Here is a 19,963-nt window from a genome sequence, read left to right as displayed (position 1 = left end):
TGAAGTGCCTAGAACCGCTCGGCCACACCGGCCGGCTGACCGTTTATGACACAAAAAATAAATTAAAACAATAAAGTGACAAACAGATAATTTATCCTTTAGACTTTCCTCTACAAATCGAACTGTCAGAAGGATTTTGGATGTCCATGGAAAAGAAATGACTTTGAATTCCTATTTGAATGGAGTCGACTGCATGGTTCACCATGAATATGGAGGTGATGACGATGGTTACGTGTTGGTGAAGTAAAATCGTAGGAGTGGTACAGTACTGATTGACGTCCTCAAGTGGGACGATAGGTTCTGCTGTAGATATTGGTTTGCCTGTCATCCCCAGAGCACGCAGATATTTTCTCGGGACAGACTGTCTGAGTGACTGTCGACATAACTTAATTCTTATAAGCAAATCCGCAAAACCTAACTTTGTTCATCAATAATAGACAAAAATCTAGTTAGAATAATCTTGACACATTTAACTTACACGGAATTACCTCACTCTCTGGAATGAATGAGTGAATGAATGAATGAATGAATGTTTCAAAATTATTTTGTAATTTAATAAGTTTGAGTACAGAAACATCAAGGCTTATTACTTCCTTTCCTTTGTTCAGTTTCTGAACTGGGTTGTCAACACAAGTACGATTTAATGACGTTTTGTCTGTTTGCTACGCAGCCAAAGGACATTATAAAAGAACCGTTTACGATTCTTGGTTTCATTTCTCCTAACAACCGAAGCAAAAGTTTTTCGCTTGAGCTGATGGAGCAGCAAAGAGATGTCTACTTGAGAGGCAATCAATTATTACCCCTCTGAATAAGAGTATTACTTAGGACAATTGAGAAAACAATGCAGGATCTTAGTTAAAAAAAAAAAAAAAAAAAAAGTTCATACATACCTCCTCTGCTTCAAGCTTAGGTGCGCGGGTACTATTAACTATTTACTGAAGATCTAAAATATATACATTTATTTGGAAATGCCCATGAGCGCCTCTTAAGCAGACATGAACGCTTCTGACGCCTTTAGCGATCCCCACGGCTACTTACAGCGTTTGTGGGAAGAGAAAGACATGGCATGTGGCCAGAACTTAGCTGTGATGTGTATGTGGAAATGTCTAACTTTATTTTGTCCTACCTGAGAGTAGCTGCGTCGTTGTGGTGAGACAAGCTACCACACCATTGGCCGTTGCTTCTGCACCTTCGAAAAGCTGAGAAAGGATTCTGCCTTATAACAACTGTAGTTACTGTCCTACTACTTTCAAGCGGATACCAGTAATGTATTCACTTGTAGCACACTCGTGATGAATCTACAACGAGGAAGGGTCCCACCCGTGACTCCTTCCTTCATTAGTTAGGATTTCTGTTACTGATTCTGACCTGCAGGATGTGCCAGTCTTATCAACCATCAGGCAGCAGAACTTAAGCGCTGGGCTTCATTACCCTGGGCTAGACAAAATAATGTCCAACGACAGAGGAACTATATTACAGCTCTTTCAAATGGTTCAAAAATGGCTCTGAGCACTATGGGATTTAACATCTGAGGTCATCAGTCCCCTAGAACTTAGAACTACTTAAACCTAACTAACCTAAGGACATCACACACATCCATGCCCGAGGCAGGATTCGAACCTGCGACCGTAGCAGTCACGCGGTTCCGGACTGAAGCGCCCTAACCGCACGGCCACCGCGGCCGGCTTCAAATGGTTCAAATGGCTCTGAGCACTATGGGACTTAACATCTGAGGTCATCAGTCCCCTATAACTTAGAACTAGTTAAACATTACTAACCTAAGGACGTCACACACATCCATGCCCGAGGCAGGATTCGAACCTGCGACCGTAGCGGTCGCGCGGTTCCAGACTGAAGCGCCTAGAACCGCTCGGCCACCAACGCCCGGCACAGCTCTTACAGACGCCAACTGGACGAATCACTAAAGTGCGTCCCATGTGCTGATAGATACAAGAGGCGCCCTCTTCAATCATTCTGAAGTGCATCTCATGTGCTGACAGATACAGGAAGTGTCCTCTTCAATCACTTTCCGAGCACGAAACTGTTTTTTGCTGTGTCTGTTACAAAAAGTCCAGAAACAATTTTACCTTCGAGATGATTTATTTTCAGGTTTGACTTCGTTGAACGAACGAAAGACGATAGCCATCACGGAGAATAACCCCCAAATGCAATCGCTGAAGGGAGTAACGAACCCTGAAACCCAACTTGAAATTACAAAACCATTTCGATTGAACGCTTTCCGGTTTCACATTCACTGCTGACTGACTAAAAGCTCTGACAACTACACGTTCGCGTCCTAAGTCAAAGGTATGTAACCAGCCTGGAATGCGGCACGTTGTGGCAAGACCTTCACAGTTGATGAATAGATAGTCTACAGGAGCGTACGTCCCGAAAGCAGAGTTCCTACATTCCAAACTCGTGCCTCAGCACAGGGTAACTGGTAAGCGAAACCTGTCCCGATTATGTAGAAGGCGTTCGAGTGAGTGTGTGTGTGTGTGTGTGTGTGTGTGTGTGTGTGTGTGTGTGTTATACAAAATAACTCTCACTCTCTCCTCTCTCCCAACCTTACTCTCCGTCACCCGCACAACCACACAATCTCCCAGTCACAACCTGTGACAGCGTAAGTATGATCAGATTTTATTAAACTGCCAGTAAGTAACACACGAGGAAAGCTAAAACAAATACTGTACACAAAAATATGTTCAAAAATGGTTCAAATGGCTCTGAGCACTATGGGACTTAACATCTATGGTCATCAGTCCCCTAGGACTTAGAACTACTTAAACCTAACTAATCTAAGGACAGCACACAACACCCAGCCATCACGAGGCAGAGAAAATCCCTGACCCCGCCGGGAATCGAACCCGGGAACCCGGGCGTGGGAAGCGAGAACGCTACCGCACGACCACGAGATGCGGGCACAAAAATATGTGACTGGGCCCAGTCACGCTGATAACAAATTAAACATTTCTTCGAAAAATATTAGGGAACAAGTCGGACTTTTCACATAACCTTAAAAGTCGTATCACATGCGTTTGATTTTCTGTTAAAACAGACGCTAAAACTGTCGGTAAATTAGTTGCCGCCCTCTTGTCTGAATATAAAACACCGTCTACTAAAATGTGGCGTACTGTAATCCGTGCGCCACAGACACCGAACACTGGACGGTCCTCTCGCCGGAGCAAGAAGCTACGCGTTATACGGTTGTGTTCTATGCGAATACGAGCGAGAAGGCCTCCTGTGTGGCCGGAAGGAGGCACGCCATGGCTAAAATGTTGACTTTACTAGGGGCAACTTAATGGCTGTCGCTGCCATCCATTCTTCTTGCCATCTACGTATGGCTCTGTCCCTCGACAGTGAGGTGATAAAATGTAGGGGGAAGGCATACTGAACTATGTGATTATCGCGACAAGCCACCTTGTCTGCTACATCAGCATTTTTATTCTGCATCAAACACAGTCAATTCTCAAGATAACTGGATCTTGAGAGCGCGTTTAGGGAACACAACACAGCAGCCAATGGACTCCCGCTGTTCAGACCCATCCGTGAATAGAGTTATATAGTTGTGGTGCTCAGTTATAAGGTCGCAAAATATTGTATTAAAAAACAGATGCTGAAATGCAGTTTCCCCTGTACGACACTAAATTTAAAATTTCTCTGGGCTGCTGCAGGCGGCAACAATCGGTTCCAACTCTGCGTTTGGCTTTGTACTTTTCCCACACCAAGTGATTCCAAGGCATAATTCACACGGCTCCCAAACGGCCCTGTTGCTCGTGGACGATTCGATAAAAGGTATTCCATAGCTGGACGAGGAACAGTACGAAATGTTGGTGAACTGAGGACAGCGAGGATCTTAGACGCACCAGGAGAAGTTGCCGCCGGATGGTAAGTGGCAGTTCGCCAGCCTTAGCGCAGAGCCTGCCTGATACGCACAGGGTGGATAGCTCAATGATCTCGTTGACCCGTACACTGTGCACCTACAGTCCTACCGCGATCTCATGAAAGGCCTTTAAAACTGGAGCAGACGCGTCCTGTCCGCTCCCCAATACCTGTGGCTAACGCACTGTACGATATTACGTGCTTTCTGTTTCCTTGCCTTCAGGTCCTTTACGTGTGGTAACCACGGCAGTTACAAATCAGAAATGAGGCCAAGAGAAGGCAATCGAATCTAACGGGCTAGCAGGCTAGTAAAGGACATCAAAGCAGCAACCTTTTTAGTGTAACAATTCATATACCATCCTATTAAAGCGACAACGCTGACATTACGAAATAATGTCTGCATCTACGCATTATATACTTTGTAGCCCACTGCGAATACGGCAAAGAATGCTCCACACTATTATTAGTCGTTATATGTTCTAACATTCTGTTTGAAAATAAGTTTCTCGAGGCGATTATATCCTTCAATAAATCACTTTCGTTTTTTAATATAAAAATTCTCTGCATATAGCGCCGCGTTATATTGTAAAATAGCTGACAGAGAATAAAACCGACGTTTAGGTCACAGTCGCCGGCGCCTTCCTCTGGATCTATTGCCGCGTAAAATCTGAGAAAAAACTCAAAATTTCGAGAGCCATCTATTTCTCTCATCGACATGAGAAAAAAATGTCTGAATGACAATTAGTGGGGGGGGGGGTCATTAGAGATGACGCTCTGGCTTAGTTGGACAGTGGCAGGGAAGAAATTGATCGCGATCTCACTGGAAGATCCGTATTGGCATTCCAGTGCGGTGATTTAAAGGAACCACGGTAAACCTGAATCTGGTTGCTTCATGCAACTCGCTCGGTCATCACTATGGGGGCTGTCGACCATCCAGTAAAATTAGACCGCTATTCACCCGCTACCGTAATTTCATGCCTTTCTGGGCATCGATTAGGTATTACTGTTCACCTCTTCCAACTAGCTTTCAATCCACTATAACTGCATTGCGTGTTCATTTATGCTTACTGAAAGGAACTCTCTCGTGTGCCATCCTTGTGATGACTTAATGTACATACCAGGGATATCTGGTTTCTTTACGTGGGGGGGGGGGGGCACACACTGCGCGGTCCTGGTGTTAAAGCTGTAGGTTCGGTTTTCTTACGACGGAAGATGGCAGGCCTGCCTTTGGGAAAAGAAGTGCAAAAGCTTCTGGATGCGTGTTTTTGGGAGCTACACGTTTTCCTATGCAAGATATTCATCTAGCTGAAGAGTAAAAGTGAAATATCAACATGATCTGAAAACAAAAGTAGAAAACTTCAGCCACGATCGCGTTTGTAGAGCATTTAATTAGATTACCGGCGTCATCAAACTGTATTGCCGTTTTCGGATCTGTAAAGCATAGACCAAGAAGTAAGCACACTGTGTTGCGGACTTGGGTCGAGGTCCGGTGAGCTGGCCAGTCTGTGGATGGTTTTTAGGCGGTATACCATCAGCCTCGGCGAATGCGGGCTGGTTCCCCTAATTCCACCTCAGCTACACTATGTCGACGATTGCTGCGCAAACAAGTTCTCCACGTACGCGTACACCACCATCACTCTACCACACAGAAATAGGGATTACACTCGTCTGGTGTGCGTGTGAAGTTCCCGGTGGGGGGGGGGGGGGGGGGCGAACCGCCCATAACCCTGGATTCGGTCTGGGGCGGTGAAGGGGTGAAGTGGACTGCGGTAGTCGTCGTGGGATTGTGGACCACTGCGGCTGAGGCGGGGACGAAGCCTCTTCGTCGTTTCTAGGCCCCCGGTTAACATACAATATCATACAAGCACACTGTGTTTATATAACTTACGCACTATACGTCAAAATATCATGCATTCTGCACAGAGCACACATGCTCATGTTCGCTCAACAGTTGAATGAAGACTGAGATTCGACAGTAAACATTACAAATATCATGATCAAACACCAGGTGGCGCTGAAGTAGTAACGAACAGGAATACATCGTATCGTCTAAAGCAAAGCACAAATACAGATCCATAAAATTGTTTATAATACAATTATACAATTTAACGATACAAGATGAAGATGCAATGGGAGATATGATACTGCGTGATGAGTTTGACAGAGCACTGAGAGACCTGAGTCGAAATAAGGCCCCGGGAGTAGACACCATTCCATTAGAACTATTGACAGCCTTGGGAGAGCCAGTCGTGATAAAACTCTACCATCTGGTGAGCAAGATATATGAGACAGGCGAAATACCCTCAGACTTCAAGAAGAATATAATAATTCCAATCCCAAAGAAAGCAGGTGTTGACAGATGTGAAAATTACCGAACTATCAGTTTAATAAGTCACGGCTGCAAAATACTAACACGAATTCTTTACAGACGAATGGAATAACTAGTACAAGCCGACCTCGGGGAAGATCAGTTTGGATTCCGTAGAAATATAGGAACACGTGAGGCAATATTGACCCTACGACTTATCTTAGAAGCTAGATTAAGGAAAGGCAAACCTACGTTTCTAGCATTTGTAGACTTAGAGAAAGCTTTTGACAATGTTGACTGGAATACTCTCTTTCAAATTCTGAAGGTGGCAGGGGTAAAATACAGGGAGCGAAAGGCTATTTACAACTTGTAAAGAAACCAGATGGCAGTTATAAGAGTCGAGGGGCATGAAAGGGAAGCAGTGGTTGGGAAGGGAGTGAGACAGGGTTGTAGGCTCTCCCCGATGTTATTCAATCTGTATATTGAGCAAGCAGTGAAGGAAACAAAAGAAAAACTTCGGAGAAGGTATTTAAATCCATGGAGAAGAAATAAAAACTTTAAGGTTCGCCGATGACATTGTAATTCTGTCAGAGACAGCAAAGGACTTGGAAGAGCAGTTGAAAGGAATGGATAGTGTCTTGAAAGGAGGATATAAGATGAACATCAACAGAAGTAAAACGAGGATAATGGAATGTAGTCGAATTAAGTCGGGTGACGCTGAGGGAATTAGATTAGGAAATGAGACACTTAAAGTAGTAAAGGAGTTTTGCTATTTGGGGAGCAATATAACTGATGATGGTCGAAGTAGAGAGGATATAAAATGTAGACTGGCAATGGGAAGGAAAGCGTTTCTGAGAAGAGAAATTTGTTAACATCAAGTATAGATTTAAATTCAGGAAGTCTTTTCTGAAAGTATTTGTATGGAGTGTAGCCATGTATGGAAGTGAAACATGGACGATAAATAGTTTGGACAAGAAGAGAATAGAAGCTTTTGAAATGTGGTGCTACAGAAGAATGCTGATGATTAGATGGGTAGATCACATAACTAATGAGGAGGTATGGAATAGGATTGGGGAGAAGAGAAATTTGTGGCACAACTTGGCTAGTAGAAGGGATCGGTTGGTAGGACATGTTCTGAGGCATCACGGGATCACCAATTTAGTATTGGAGGGCAGCGTGGAGGGTAAAAATCGTAGAGGGAGACCAAGAGATGAATACACTAAGCAGATTCAGAAGGATTTAGGTTGCAGTAGTTACTGGGAGATGAAGCAGCTTGCACAGGATAGAGTAGCATGGAGAGCTGCATCAAACCAGTCTCAGGACTGATGACCACAACAACAACGATACAAGAAGTACTACGCCTTTTATGTTCTTGCCGGACGTTGTGGCCGAGCGGTTCTAGGCGCTTCAATCTGGAACCGCACGACCGCTACGGTCGCAGGTTCGAATTCTGCCTCGGGCATGGATGTGTGTGATGCCCTTAGGTTAGTTAGGTGGAGGAGATTCTTTGAAGTGTAGTGCATAAGTTACGCCATACAGGTGAGTAAAAAAAAAGTTTACAAACTGACACGACACATCGGGTATACAACAAGGATCAGTAATCACATAGTAACCGGGGGTCGCAAATGCCACCCGGGGCTACTAAATGGCGTTGTAATTATTTAGTCACACGCTACAAATGGACGCCCACTACAGGAGATGCTCAAAAGTTTTGTTCAGATGCATCGAGACACGCCTGACCGACGCTGCATTGAACCGCGCACACTCTCAAAGCCGATTATATAAAGGATTTATCCTTAGGTTAAGACAGAAAATTGCCTTAGATCAAACTTAACCTGGAGACCTACGTTGTATAAACGTTAATCCTAGATCATATCGCCGTGAGGTCGGATAATATTTGACTGGCGAAAATTCGCGGTTCAACGTCAGGTTCCGCTCTAATCGTCAGTTTATAAGTGTAGTGGCACAAAAATTCATCACTTTTGTTTTCAGCAGATACCAACTGAAATAATAAAAAAAGTTGTTGTTAACAAAATAAATGGCAAGTAAATACACTCCTGGAAATGGAAAAAAGAACACATTGACACCGGTGTGTCAGACCCACCATACTTGCTCCGGACACTGCGAGAGGGCTGTACAAGCAATGATCACACGCACGGCACAGCGGACACACCAGGAACCGCAGTGTTGGCCGTCGAATGGCGCTAGCTGCGCAGCATTTGTGCACCGCCGCCGTCAGTGTCAGCCAGTTTGCCGTGGCATACGGAGCTCCATCGCAGTCTTTAACACTGGTAGCATGCCGCGACAGCGTGGACGTGAACCGTATGTGCAGTTGACGGACTTTGAGCGAGGGCGTATAGTGGGCATGCGGGAGGCCGGGTGGACGTACCGCCGAATTGCTCAACACGTGGGGCGTGAGGTCTCCACAGTACATCGATGTTGTCGCCAGTGGTCGGCGGAAGGTGCACGTGCCCGTCGACCTGGGACCGGACCGCAGCGACGCACGGATGCACGCCAAGACCGTAGGATCCTACGCAGTGCCGTAGGGGAACGCACCGCCACTTCCCAGCAAATTAGGGACACTGTTGCTCCTGGGGTATCGGCGAGGACCATTCGCAACCGTCTCCATGAAGCTGGGCTACGGTCCCGCACACCGTTAGGCCGTCTTCCGCTCACGCCCCAACATAGTGCAGCCCGCCTCCAGTGGTGTCGCGACAGGCGTGAATGGAGGGACGAATGGAGACGTGTCGTCTTCAGCGATGAGAGTCGCTTCTGCCTTGGTGCCAATGATGGTCGTATGCGTGTTTGGCGCCGTGCAGGTGAGCGCCACAATCAGGACTGCATACGACCGAGGCACACAGGGCCAACACCCGGCATCATGGTGTGGGGAGCGATCTCCTACACTGGCCGTACACCACTGGTCATCGTCGAGGGGACACTGAATAGTGCACGGTACATCCAAACCGTCATCGAACCCATCGTTCTACCATTCCTAGACCGGCAAGGGAACTTGCTGTTCCAACAGGACAATGCACGTCCGCATGTATCCCGTGCCACCCAACGTGCTCTAGAAGGTGTAAGTCAACTACCCTGGCCAGCAAGATCTCCGGATCTGTCCCCCATTGAGCATGTTTGGGACTGGATGAAGCGTCGTCTCACGCGGTCTGCACGTCCAGCACGAACGCTGGTCCAACTGAGGCGCCAGGTCGAAATGGCATGGCAAGCCGTTCCACAGGACTACATCCAGCATCTCTACGATCGTCTCCATGGGAGAATAGCAGCCTGCATTGCTGCGAAAGGTGGATATACACTGTACTAATGCCGACATTGTGCATGCTCTGTTGCCTGTGTCTATGTGCCTGTGGTTCTGTCAGTGTGATCATGTGATGTATCTGACCACAGGAATGTGTCAATAAAGTTTCCCCTTCCTGGGACAATGAATTCACGGTGTTCTTATTTCAATTTCCAGGAGTGTATGTGACTATGCCATTCCCACACCGCTGATGCTCAAAATACTTTTTTCGCTCTGGAAAGTTAGGTTAAGGGTGGATGCAAAGGAACATGTAAATATTTATTTTAAAAATCATTACAGCCGTATTTATTAATGTACAACTCTAAAATTTCGCATGTGTTAAGCAAAACGGAAAAATATAATAAAATATGCAGGATTAATATTCCGCCAAATTTGTATTTTTATTGTCTTTTTATAAAAAGCCATAACTCAAATTTTTATCATGCAATTAATCTGAAAATTTTATTGTGGTGTCCTGAGAACGTTATAAGACCACTGAACTACAGTTATTAATTTATGGTACAAACTGTATCATTAACAGAGTTTTTAATTTTGGACATCCAAAATTAAGTTTTTCCACATACGATCATCTAAAAATCAGACAGCAACACGTTGCGAACAGTTCCTGAAAATTTCATAGTATTAGCGCATATGCTTTTTGAGAAAAGGCTTATAATAACATAAAAAATGTAAAACAGATAAAATGGGATTCAAAGATATTCTTCTCATACTTCTACATGTAATAAACTTACCTCAATTTTAAAATCCTCCATACTGATATCCCTCATCCTCCAGGTTTCTTTTATCTCTTCTCCCTGTCCTGTATTTGCAGGTAAAACACTGATCTGTTAGATTTCTTGACCCTGCTCTCGTCGACGGTGTAAAATGCTTTTGTTGTAAACACATCAGCATCAATACCAACTCTCATCAGCACTTCAATTCTTCCATTATTTCCGTTATTATAACATAAAACTGCATCATAGACACCTATTTTGAGTACTTCAAGTTCACAGAATGTCCTTTTTGAGCATCTAATCCCAATGAAATTACTGTGGCTTTCATTTGCATTTTGTCTCTTTGCTTGAAGACACTTCCTCAATTAATCAGGGTTTGCAAGAAACCAGAATACGGGCGTAACTGCATGCATAACAGGTTCTGGTAATGAGAGTTTATGTGAATACGTCTCATTTCTGTTGCTGAACTTACACCAATCGTCTTTCTGATACAGATTGTGCATTGGTGTTTGGTCATTGGATAGTTTATGGGAAAAAAAAACTGCCCACACAGCACGCATCATTCCCTCTAAATTGTGTTTTTCCTTATAGCTCTCCCATAAAATAACTGAACAGAATAACTTTCTTTCAGAGTAAGCCTGCCTTTTCCTCCTAGTGGTTTTCCACTCTCAAGTACTTCATCGTTCTTCTTTTTCAGCACGTGACGAAGCCTACCACCAAGCATCTTTTGGATGTATCCAACACATTCCAACTTTCTATTGTTGTATTGTACGGATTTTTATCTGTTACAACTTTGAACAAAGAGGAGTCCCCATTACTAAGGTATTTAGTGTATTTAATACCATACTGGCCCTCAGATCTGGATAACATCCTCACAACTACAGCAGCCTCCATGCCCCCACTTCAGCCACTATAATTTTTACAGCATGCTACTGCATGCTTCTCTTGACACAGTTTCTCACTATCTTTATTGTTGGACATATTCCTTGTTGCACCCTGGTGGCAGTATTTAGACATCATTTCTACATCTAAAACTTTAGCTGAGTCAATACCAATAACAAATGTAACTCCATATAGAGATGTGTGACCCCTTTCCATTCAGGTCCCATCTGCAAACACACACAGGCCAGTAACATTTGAAGGAGATTCACTGTCATGAATACCTACCCCAGGATCTATTCCTTTTTGGTTTATGTCCAACAATTCCTCCACTGCTTTCTTCACAGAAACTTTGGCAGTATCACATACAGCATCACACATTCCACTATTCATTTTTTCAAACCTTGCACAAGGTGGAGGCATGCTCACAAACCCACACAATAAATTGCCTCCTTACCTGCCCTGTCCAAGAGATCTCAGGGCATATGCTAACCTAAAATTGCTTTCATAGGTACCAGTGTTAGTTTTTTTGGAGAAGCAAACCGAAAATTCATAGCAACACGAATTACAAATTAATTTAAAATTACAAGCTATTTCCACTTTTCTTTCTTCAACAACAATCATGCATTCCGTATTTTTACAGCTAACACATGAACATGGAAACTTTCTCGCCTGGCAGAGAACCTCTTAATCAATAAGTCTGAATCCAGTGGCATCCATATCAACATCGTTCACGCACCCGTACAGTTCTCCTGTTCAAAGTTTCGATGCCTAAGCTGATAGCTTGTGTTCTTCATTTCGAGCTGCTTCCTCTTTTTTGTTGGTAAACCGATTTCCATGAAACCTCCGTTTCCCAAACACAGTTTTTCCACCACCCATTATGCATAAATCTTGACTTCCACGTAAAGGTTTGTGAATTCAACCTTCCACCTACTAATGTGTGTTAGTGTTGTCAAACGCAAATAAACCACATGCAAGAAAGTTTTCAAGCAAATATATATTAACCATTTAAAGGCATTTCTAAAGCTGCTATCAAGATAAAATTCGCACACAACGTAGTTTAAACAGTGTAGAACAACAAAATAATATTTTTGTAAAATCGATTTTTTGGACCAAAATCCATTACATCCAGGCTTAATTTCGGCCGGAACGCGCTCCGGCACCTCCCAGCACCGTAGATTTGAAATAGTACACGTGTATTAAATCACAACGTAAGTATAATTTGCCGCTGCAGCACATGTGAACGTGACAATGGTTCGCCAACGTGATGTGACGGGCAGGAAGTGTTTTGTGTGTGTGTACGCAGGTACAGTATACCCAAGATAAGTTGAGTATCATTCCAAAGTTTTATTAAGCTGAACGATGGAGCAAAGTGACAATGGTACCGCGGCAGGCGGTGGCAGCTGATGCTTATATTGGAACCTTGTGGTGTTATGTTTTCTATTATAAGATATTATGGTTTAAAAACCTGAATTTCAGAACAGTATTTTCTCAAAAATGATTTCTCATTGTAAGTCTTATCACAAGTCTCTCTCGGTGGCCGGGGGGGAGGGGGGTGGGGAGTGGCAGAAGGGGGCGCGTTCCGGCACCTAAAAGTTTAGAAATTAAGCACTGATTACATCCCCCCTTGAGGAAAGTATCGGCTACAGTGTGCAATTAACGATCAGTCTCGTAACAGCTCTTGGGAGACAACTCGTAATTTATGTGAATAGTTCAAAGGTATTTTATAAACACTTAGCAGTAGGGTATGAACGGAAAATTCGAAATATTTGCAGTGAACAGTCAAGTATGTGAATTTTGACAGAGCCAACAACGATTCAACATCACGTACATACGTCCTCTTTCGGCTCGAGTAGCAGTAGCTATGCAATTCGTATTAAATTGTTGACTACCGAACACGTCCTTAAGCTCCTATGACAATTCCACATGTGTTGATAAAGAGTACATAAGCAAGTGTGCTGAAATACACTAACCAAATATATGTTTCACACATTTTGATAGCTCAGAGGTCGAGTTGTGTACTGCCGTGCAGAAGACCGCATGTTCGAGTCCATGTCAATTCTTGATTTTCTTTCCATTTGTTATTACTTTCTCTACATTATCGGTCGTAAAGATAACTATAACAGCTTCACAATGCCATTCCATACCACTAAAGCCATACCATATTCTCTATTTTCCGAGCGTTCTGGACCACTGTTGGGGAAAATTCTGTGTGCAGTAACCCTACGTGATGTGAATTACATTGTTTCCTTTCGTTTACTTTACAAATATATGAGCATTCAGATGTGTCCACAGAGGACGACGATGACGAGATCCAATGAGCTGCCCGCACGTTCCATGATAGGGTGAATCCACACTTGGATTTAAATAACAAGTGATTTAAGCTGAGGTTTCGTTTGGAGGAAAGTACCGTAGAGTAGTTGGATTTAAGGCTCAAAGACTATCTGATGAACCAATCAGAGAAACCAACCACTGACTGCATTGTGCATGTTGCTGTTAACTTTAAGATTACGCCACAGGAATCTTTCAAATAGTGGATGGTAATCTGTTTAAATCAGACAGAGCAACAGCTTGCAGAGTTGTCCGTAAGGTATCGGACTAACGAAAGAATTAGTCAACAGCAACTTCTCTCCATGACTTAACGTTATTCATCACAGTAACTTTATTTCACTCAGTTATATCTTTATTCTGGTCCAACACAATTTCTAGCAGCAAATCTTTCTCGTATTGAGAAACGCTTGACGATCGCTCCTCTTTTCATTGCGTATCTACGATGTACGATAAATATCTGCGGTCGAAGCGCAATAATCGAATCGATAGCCGACTTTAGCCATGTTGCCAAGCATGTTATGTGCTACCTAAAATCAAACCTAAACCTACTTCGGGGAATCGAAGTTTAGCGTTATGCAATAGAGCCGACTCCAGAACATCGTTCACTTTCTGATCTAATGCCAAATTTGATCTGCAGTCAGCGATGTTTATACAACCGACCCTCAAAGATACTGATGTAACTCCTAGAAGATATCCTGCTGCAGGAACAATACTACCCACTAAGTCCTTAGGCGAAGCAGCAGGTGTTTACTACACAAGGCCCTCGCATGAAAAAATCCACTGTGGTGGTCATGCGACTGGCCCACTGTGGCTGGCGAGGAACTTCGACTGCAGGTGTGCTGCTGAAATACGCGGGGGCTCCGTCGTGCTGAAATCGAATGCCGCGACGAATAGACAAGGGAACATCATTCAACATGTCCTCCCAGAATCCTCTCGCAAGAATACGAGACACGTGCGGCCATCAAGTCGGTCCGGGAGAATATACGTCCAATTAAAAAGGCTCTGACGATGCCAGGCCACACTCTTGAGGGTAAATTTGCGTTGTGAGGCGTGCGTACGCGTATCATGTGTGTTCACACACGCCCACGTATGCAGGTTGTGAACGTTCATCACAGTCTCGGGTGAGAACGCAGTCTCATCAGTGAATAGGATACTCGCTGTATGGCTTCGGTCTTGTGACCGTAGCCCCTCTCGTGTTGTTTGCGACTCCCGGTTCCTATGTGATTACTGATACTTATTGTATGGCCGATGTACCATCAGCTTGTAAACTTTGTTTTTAATCACCCTGTATATCCATACTTAGAAAAAAAGAGTTATGAAGATGTGTGTCCCACCTGATTTGTATAACCATATTGTGCTCACAATTCGGTCTATGCTTTACAGATCAGAACATGGCAACATAGTTTGCCGAAACAAGTAATGATCTACAAAAGCGATTGTAGCAGTTTGAAGTTTTTTACTTCTGTTTTCATATTAATCTAGATTGTCCCCGCAATTGAGAAAATGTCAAGCATAATCAAGAGGACCACTGGTTGCCTAGAAACACAATTGTGGGGATAAACTGATCACTGCTGTGAATTCGCTCACAACACTTGCTTCGTTTTGACACAGACGTTAGTAGTAATTAGTAACGCCTCACTGAAAGAACCATCTTCGATTCACCTACAACGTTTGGAGAAAGAATCGCAAAATGTAAATGCGACAGGAGGAGCTATAATTTGAGCCTGATATAAAATTATGCAGGACACAAGCCTGATATCTAATGCTGTACTGTCTCGCTCGTTGAGAAGAATAGGACGTTCGTGAAGGTCGCATGGAAACGATCACTGGCGGCCTCGTTCCCGAAAGCTAAGAAGTGGTTATCCACTTTCTCTTCACCCTGCCTCTCATGCTCTCAGGATACGCAATCGTCGGCCAGACTACGAGATACTGATTTTCAACAATTTGGGGAGTCCTGCGTTAAACATTTGTTTTGGTGTGTATCTGCCTCGTAGGTCAGTGTACACCATTTCTTGTGAAAAACAACTATACATTTTGTAAAATGGTACTCTGCGAAAAACGTATCTGCCTAATCCTTACAGAAACGATGCATAAATCGTCACACAGCAGAACTGGTGCTTCACATTGAACGTCCATACACCTGAGACAGCACCTGTAGTTTCGAAACTTTCTTGGGTCACAACATTTATAATTAAGCTCCCATTTCTTTTGAAACTATACCTGCTGCCAACACTTCTAGCAACGACTGTCGTAAACCCAAGAAAAGTCATTTACTTAATTAGTGAAGGCCTTTATCACTTCCACGAATTATATATTTCATCATTGACATTTTCACAAAGTTCCTATGGAGATATCGAGGCGGGAGGTTTGAAGAATTTCATTTTCATTTCTTAAATTATGGTACAATGTCCCTCCGACGACAAGGTCATTAATGATGGAGTCAAAGGTCAGACTAGACAAAGGCCTTTTCCTTTAACCTATACTTTTGATTCGCTGAAGGTAATTTTAGGCCAACTACAAAAACCAAACTCTGGGCACCCGCACCATAAATCTACGTCCGGCCATTGCAATTAAAGCTTTCTGTTACTACCCCAAATCACATGAAGAAAACGTCATGATATTTTCCTTGAAATGGACATACTTTCCTATTTCCGTAGCGATTCTTGGCCATTCCGAGACTGTCGTCCATGTTAGACGACTATAATAAGTCACTATGTCCGCCAACCTTAAACTAAAAAACGAATGCAGAAAATATTAAACACGAAATCTAAATAAACAGTCCCCTTAACGATGTTCTGAGTGGTGCGTACACACAGAAAACATCACGAAATTTTGAATTTGTCTGTCGCCGTTACCGTTGGGAAAAACAACCCGAAGAGTTGATAATAGCACATTCTTTTACACGTGTGTGTTCACATTGATAACGTCATCATATAGTGTGTTTTCCTATATACTTTTTACACCTGTTACATGTGCCACTGCACAATTCCACACAACGAAGCTAGATTTAACAATTCGCAGAAACACATCACAATGGTGCAGTTCAGTCGTTGACTGGGTTACGTGCAGGACTACAAACCCAAAGGTCTGGGGAACAATTCTGTCGGTCCCTCAGATTTGTTTCTGTCACTTTTGTTCTATTCATTTCTGGCAATAATTTGTTACTGAAAAAAAAAAAAAAGATTGCGAAATTGGGTATCTGGCTTGGTCAGTCAGTCCAATGACAAGAGGATAGGAATGCAATACTGCTTCCAATAGTATTTTGGTGTTCAAGTACATCTTCAGGTTGATGAGGGCTTTTTTTTTTTGATAACTTGAAAGAAAATTAAAATTTTCTTTCATTTTACCATTTATGAGTTAGCACACCTGTTAGCCTTTAAGTAGCACACATGCAAGCAGAAATCTCATGAGCTCCCGGCAGAATATAGCTATTGTTTATGTATCACCATTATCATTCATTTATTGCTGCAGCACACAAAGGACAATAGTGTATGAGCCTCTTGCATACTATGTTATCCAATCAGTATATTATTAACATGGCTGCAACATCTTCCAGTGCCTTCAAAATTGTTTATCTCTAAAATCACAAGCAGTTCTTCCACTTCTGCAGTTGTTTCAAAACACAGCATTAGGATCCGTCATTAATGCTGGACACATTAACATACCTAAATGTATATAACAGAGAAACTTAGAATTAACTGACAATGTTTATGTCAAGTTTCTTTTTACCACTACATAGTACAATCTGCAAATTATTTTCTCAGCACAACTATTAATTTGGAATTTAGCAGAGGTAAAACTTTAGATCTTTATTGAAATTGTATTGAGTGGTACATGGCAAATATCCATTTTATGTACATGTTATGTGGACATTATAGGGAAATGAATATATGTCAACAGATTTACCCAAAAAATAAGAAAATACATCAAACAGAATATAAATTAAATAAATATAGGTTTTTCACTGAATGTGCTATTAACACTTTTGAAGACTGCTATCAAAGATCATAATTATGTCAACAGACTTGCTTCAAGCCGTAAGACTGCTAGTACAACCTGTCAAAAGAATGTACCCACATTAAATTACTGTGCTCAAAAAGCTCCAAAATAATATAAAATTTTATTATAAATGGCAGCGTCAGATGATAGTATTGCAGAAGATCATCTTCACTGCTTTTTTTGTGGTGTTATGGTGTGGTTTCCAACAGAACATTGCACAACACATTTATAAACATATGGGGTCTAATCAAGGTAGGTTATATGATTTTCTCTATCATCAACCATTTTTATGTATTACATGTGTGGAATTGGGTCCCCTGCCCCTTGCCAGGTACACCCTTGAATATGACCTTATCTAGGAAAGCACTGCAGTGTTCAAACTAATGTTCAGGTTGAGGACAGATTTACTGAAGATTTAAAAATCAATCCAATTATTTTGATGGCTGTAGGAAAGATACACAGAATTATATGTTTTTTGTTTGTAATTGGATTTTAGCACTGTTGTTCTGCATTCATACATACCTGTTTTTTTTTTTTTTTTTTTGTTATAAAGAAATATTATCAGATATTTCAATTTCCATTGCATTATTATTTATGTATCAGGTTCCATGGGATCATATAGCCCCAAGCCAAAGCTACTTTGTCATGGAACATATCAGGACATAGTTCCAAAATGCTGATTACAGGATTTATAAAGAAAAGAATTAATGTACAAAATGTGGTAGATTATACAAATAGGTAACACAGAGAGACGAGTTCTGAAATGCTACAAAGGCACTCCTGTACAAACCAGGTGCATGCTACAAGAAAAACTTTGAACTTGGATTTGAATACTTGGGGTTTATCAAACTGTTTTTCATTTCTGCTGGAAGTATACTGAAAATGAAACATGCTGAACAACACTGTCAGATTCTATGTACTAATCATTAATAGTATTTCCAATTGGAATAAAATTGCACATAACTACTGGCAATGACCACCAAATGATTCTGGCAACAGTGGCAGTGCAAAGTTTAGCTTTGGCATTGAGATACCAGACTCATATTCTGCAACCTTTATTTTCTACATGTCAGCATAACTTCAGCACAAATAAATTATATAGCCTACGTCCAATTTTAACAGAATTGTGTAAAATAGTGCTGATGAGTAATGGAACATTGAATGCTTAAGTATGGCTAAAACACATTCTTCTGATATATAATACTCCAACCAATCTAGCACTATTAATATTTTCTAAAACGAACAGATTATCAGCAGACATTTAAATACAAGACAAAACTCCTGCAAATGTTGCTAGAGGTGACTGCAAAACCAATTTTGCACTCATGCATTTTACAGCTTCATATTTCCGAGAAGCTAAAGCATCTGACAGTTGGACACAGGTACTTGATTCAGACAAGAAGAAACTGAACATCCTTTTAGTGCAAATGTAGAAGGGACCGCATTAATAACAGAATGTTTCTTGCTGGCACTACTGCTTATGTACCAACAAGCCCTACCATCAGTATTATTGAACCATTTACAGCGGTGCTAAATCTAGATTCTCTACTAACAGAAGTAAACATGAAAAAACCACAACTGCAAAAACCATGCCCTTATAGGACCAGCTATGTTTCACTGCGTGCTGCGAAGTTAGAAATTATTTTTTTGCAATATGGCACTCACCTGTCAATGTAGCCGTCTCCATCACCATCGCAAGCCTGAAACAGTTTCCTCACACGATCTTCATCACACAGTGAGCTTGCATCTTCACTCGCAGCGTATAACTCCGAATTCTGTTCCGTATTATCTGCCATTTTCACTAATGTGGAAGCAAAATATAATCTATTGTAGAGAAACGAGAACACGTAAAGTACGTTTCTTTTCGGAAAATGACTTGGAATATTCTGCACACCGCTGTTATGTTTGCGAAATCGAGTATTTTTATACTGTACAGCTGCTCTTTACACACTGTTTTCATTTAGGAAAATGTATGTCACACATGCTAACAAATTGTACACTTAACTACACATTATTAATTAAGAAGTCAACCGTCTAGTTTCGCACTGAGTTTATATGAACCACTCTTAACGTCAGGACAGATATGAAATCCTATTATCAAGGTGAGGAACAGCTAATTTTCACAAACATAAACAACGTGATCAATGTAAATATTGTGAAGCTGTCAACATAATTCACTATCGATTACTTATGTCATTCGATATATATCGATACATTCCGTAACCTGTCCGATACTGTGTTTTTATATATTTATTTAACAATTAACACAGCTAAATACCTTACAGTTGCGTTAAAAGGAAGTCTATAAACTAAATAGAAATATAGTTTCAATCTTTATGCAAAACACGATAGATGGACCGTCTTCCACTTGCTCTCCTTGGCATGTGCTTGAAAGTATTGCTGAAAATTGAAAACTCAGCTTCATTCCTAATAAACAATGCTCTTTCAAAAGTCTTCAAAACTGTCAGTTGTGCTTTAGGTAAATAAGGTGATGCACTAATCACATATCCGGCCTAGATACTTCATTTAATTCGGAATAAA

At 42.0% G+C, this 19,963-nt stretch overlaps 1 protein-coding gene across 1 annotated transcript in view; it reads right to left on the bottom strand.

Annotated features, from left to right (window-relative positions):
* Positions 1-19,558, bottom strand: part of LOC126252905 (colorectal mutant cancer protein) — a 643,915-nt gene extending 624,357 nt beyond the window's left edge. Inside the window, exon 1 of the mRNA XM_049953885.1 lies at positions 19,088-19,558. Coding sequence (XP_049809842.1) covers positions 19,088-19,218 — 131 coding nt within the window. The 5' untranslated portion in view covers positions 19,219-19,558. The remainder of the gene's footprint in view (positions 1-19,087) is intronic.
* Between the last annotated feature and the right edge of the window lie 405 nt (positions 19,559-19,963).

This window comes from Schistocerca nitens, chromosome 1 (assembly GCF_023898315.1).
Source record: "Schistocerca nitens isolate TAMUIC-IGC-003100 chromosome 1, iqSchNite1.1, whole genome shotgun sequence".
NCBI lineage: Eukaryota > Metazoa > Arthropoda > Insecta > Orthoptera > Acrididae > Schistocerca > Schistocerca nitens.
Note: the sequence above shows the minus strand (reverse complement) of the source record. Positions and strands in the feature narration are given on the sequence as shown.